Here is a 4,221-nt window from a genome sequence, read left to right as displayed (position 1 = left end):
GAAAGAGAGCACAACTTTTCCTGAATGGTCTACTGACTCAAGTAGACCGATCAGAGAATAATGTCTGAAGCAAAATAAGAATTGTCCAAAGATATCAAACTAAATGTTTATCCTCAATACAACTAAGACCCCTACAAAAAACCCAAAACCTCAAATAAAAGTTTCAGCTCCATTAGAAAACAATGCAGATTATGGTAGGTCTATATATTGAATCTATTCTTTCCCCTGTATAACTGGTCTGTACAGCACAGCAGAAAAGGTGAAAAGAATCATTACAGTTAATTATACAACAGAATTTGAACATTGGAAACCAAGCCTACTATACCAAGTAGAACCCAAATTAGAAAGGCTGCATGTTATGTTATGGACAGCAAAGCCCTTTCCAATCTTTCAAACAAAAGCCATGCAAGACAGAGCTTCTGCACTTCAACATATCCCAAACCATTTTGCCCATGTCTCTCCTGCCCACAAGTTTCACTACTATTAGATTCAGCCACATTCTGTGATGTCAATTGTTTCTCTATTCTGATCTAATGCACCGTATCCCAAGATTGTCCAAGTGAGTTTTTCAGAGAACCTTTAAAACATGGCAGTAATTTACCAAATGCTAAGAAGAAAAAAACCCCAAACTAACAAACAAAAAAATCCAACAACAAAATAAACTTACTAGCAGTACTTAAACACAGTTACCAAAGTTCCTTATTTTGAATCCCACAGGCACACATTTTCACTGTCCCTGACAGTGAAAGCTTCTGGCTTTCTCTGTCTTCTCCCCTGCTCCATTGGTGAGGAAGAAAGTGACCTAACATGCTGCAAATGCAGGATTGCTAGGGAAGAAACCCATCACCTCTCCTTCTCACCACAGCCTTGCCATATCCAGCAAAATACACGTAAGAGGAATCAATGAATATGCTGTTTAAACAAGAAGGAAGTGGCTCTTTTAATTTTGATTTATTACCCAAATATGTGGCACAAGACTATATACTTATGGTATATGCACAAGCAGGAAAAGAGTAATTTGGGGCACAGGGTTGGAGCAGGAGGCAGAATGAAGACAACCTCCTCTTTAGAGGTACAAAGAGAATTGTTTGCTACTTTCACATTCCAAATCTTTGTAGTATGTCTCTCTATTATGCTAGATCAGAGCTGGACACCCTTCCCTTTTGTCTTAAGAGCTGGTGTCAAAATAGATGCTTAGCTGTAGGACCAGTATGGATCTACATCCTGTTCCTATACATCTTTTACTGACAGAACATTTAGGTATCTCCAAAGACCATAAATGATCATAGGGAGGAATATATGTGAACTTAAACCACCACATGTAACATCCATGGAGACTGCATGCATGAATTCACCTAGCTGAAGAGCAGGCACTTTGTGTAGCTGTACACCACACAAGGTGACTTAACAGTTCAGTGAATGATAAGATCTCCAAGGGTTTGTATGTTCTCCAGATGTGATATCTAGAAAAAGTATCTTTGCTTTAGTTTGCAAGCAGTCTCCAGTTTTTCAGAGGAAACAGAAAGCCACAGGCCACAGAAAAGGAACAGGGAACTTAATTCCACCATCTGATCATTAGATGCTGTTAACTCTTAACAGATCCATAGTGATTTTTAAATTTGCCTGAGAGAGGAGTTAAAAACTCTGAATTGTGCTTCATTTCTACAGAGCATAATGACAGAAGCAAGTATTCCTCAAGATGAGCTCTCCTCAGACACTGTTTCCCACCTAAGGATGAACTACTTTACATGAATCTTTTGTAGGTTCCATCTTCCATTCAGGTCAAGGCAGAAACACATAGAAGTGCCACACTGATTTCACTGCCTGCAGGGGTCTGTATTCAAAACTTTTAGGGGCTGGAGCACCGTTTTCATGGTGAAGGTAATGCCAAATCCCAAAGCATAGTTTTCACCAAATAAGCAGATTGGGTATTGGGTCTCAGCTAGCAAAACAACCTACCTGAAAACCCAAGGTAGAAGAATTCCTGACAGATACTAATATGCAGTTTTTAAACACCTTTTTGAAACTGAAATTCTCTTGTTGTTCTCATTTGGGTCATTATAAAACTGAACAGACTCATCACTGCTGATTAGCAAAACTTTTAGATATATAACTAACTACACACAGTTGTAAGGAAGCCAAGACAGGCAGATAAATGCAAAATCATTTCAACACAAATGTGTGTATGGGAAAAAAAGTTATTTTAATGACACAGGAAGATGTGGTTCAAATTACACTACATACTATGGCAGCTAACAGACCCTGTGTGCTCCTGCTGCCAAACTGTGCTTAACTGCTGCCCTCTAAAGGTCTCAGAGCCACTGGCACTACTTTCACTTTGTAACAAAATTTCAAAAAGCATGAAGAATTGACTTTCAATTTCAGCTGAGCAATGAAATCACTTCACACAAAGAGAAGAGGCTAAAAGACCTGTAAACATAAAGGCAATTAGAAATAAAAAGTAACCAATATTCACAGATGTTCATAATTACTAACCTAGAGCAAAATTTATTTAATCATCATGACGGGAAGACATTTCATTTATCCGTTAGAAACAAATCTAACACAGAAACAGAATATTTTACATCTTGGTCTCAGAAATATTCTGCTGTCTTAAATCACTACCTGCAGGCTAGATCTACTTCTAAGAACTGTAATCTTCACTGAAAACTTATCACTTTTCAAGGCACGATGGTTGCAGTTGAAAACTCAGTAATTTGAACTTACCTGTCATGTGCCACTGAATGATATAACTACTAGTTATTAATTATATATTGCTACTAGTATAGTACAGGATCAGTCAGATATAATTGATGTTAAAATGGATATTCAGAGATCACCAAATTAGGCAATTTCAGCTGCACACAGGCAGGTGAGCAACTTGCATCAATGACAGTGGTATGTAACTCACTTCAGCTCCTCCGAAAATTGAAAAAAACACTGTAATTTTCACCTTCTGATTAAGCTCTAACTTTGTTAACAAAATAAAGGAAAAGGTTTTTTCTGGCTATCTCTGGCTACTAACCAAAACTAAAAGCCATCAACTGATTATTTGAGCAGACCATTACAAGTGTAGGAAAAAAATCCTCTACTGTATTGGCATTTAAAATAGCCAAGAGTCTGGGTGTTTATCTACTGCACAACCAGCTGCCCTCAGTCTGTAAAAATTAATGAATAATTTTATTCCTAATTCATTCAAGGTTTATTTTCTGTTACTATTGTTTTTTAAGGTTGATAGCGTCATATATATGTGATGTACCACTCCTTACTTCCATCCTTCAGCTCACTACTGACCTTGCTCTTCATAAGGGTCATCTGGGTCATCTGCAACCAGCTCAGCACTGCTCGGTGTCTCATGGTCCTCTTTGGTTGCAAATATAATTCTGTCTTTTCCTACCATGGAGGAGACAAGAAGCAAAAGTTCAGAGAAATCCAAGACAGAAAGAAAGATCCATTTACAAAACTGCTGAATGCCACAAGGTAAAGAGATATTCAATGTGATGCACTAATGTTAATGGTGAATGAATTCTGTTGTACTTATCAATCTCCTTCCAATTAGAACTGGTTCAGAGGAACACATATACACTGAATTTGTATTTTTATAAAGCTCCAATTTTCACAGCAACATCCCATAATGGCTGCAGGTCACAGTACAGTTCATTGAACTGTGAAGTTAAAAAGCTGTTTCAAAACAAGCTCAAACTATTCTCTTACCAGCACTAAGGAAGAAGTTAGACTGGAAAACAAAGGAAGAGTGAAAGAAAAACTATACCAAATAACAGTAAAGTGTTCAATAGGATATGTACTAATAATGACTCATTAACGACTAGTGTAATATTTTACAGTAATTATCTGAATTAAATAATGAAGAGAACCGTAACAGTGTAGAACTAACAGTACTGAAAGATGCTGTGAACATTACCAAGGACAGAAAATCAACACAGCTCACTTCCTGCTCTTGATTTAACCAAAACGTACCACAGCATGGTGGGGGAAGGCTCAGCTGGAAACCTGAAGAGTTGTCTAACAACTGTACAACTACAGCAAACACAGTGAGGAAGGTACAAGCAGAAAACAACAGGTACCTGAAACTCATCTGAACGCACAACTGAGTATTCACTGAGTGGGAAAAAATGGTAAACTCCCCAACAATTTTGCTAATTCATAAAGGCCACTACAGTGACTTGACATGTTAAAAATCAGCATCTTCTGACCCCTCAA

The 4,221-nt window shown here is 37.6% G+C and overlaps 1 protein-coding gene across 1 annotated transcript in view; it reads right to left on the bottom strand.

Moving 5' to 3' along the window:
* CHCHD4 (coiled-coil-helix-coiled-coil-helix domain containing 4) overlaps window positions 1-3,393 on the bottom strand; it is a gene marked incomplete at its 5' end in the record, with an annotated part of 7,866 nt that extends 4,473 nt beyond the window's left edge. The window contains one exon of the mRNA XM_009070164.1: window positions 3,295-3,393. Within this exon, the coding sequence (XP_009068412.1) occupies window positions 3,295-3,393 (99 nt within the window). The remainder of the gene's footprint in view (window positions 1-3,294) is intronic.
* Between the last annotated feature and the right edge of the window lie 828 nt (window positions 3,394-4,221).

This window comes from Acanthisitta chloris, unplaced genomic scaffold, assembly GCF_000695815.1.
Source record: "Acanthisitta chloris isolate BGI_N310 unplaced genomic scaffold, ASM69581v1 scaffold19202, whole genome shotgun sequence".
In the NCBI taxonomy this organism is placed as follows: domain Eukaryota; kingdom Metazoa; phylum Chordata; class Aves; order Passeriformes; family Acanthisittidae; genus Acanthisitta; species Acanthisitta chloris.
The sequence above is the reverse complement of the archived record's forward strand: the minus strand, read 5'-3'. Positions and strand labels throughout refer to the sequence as shown.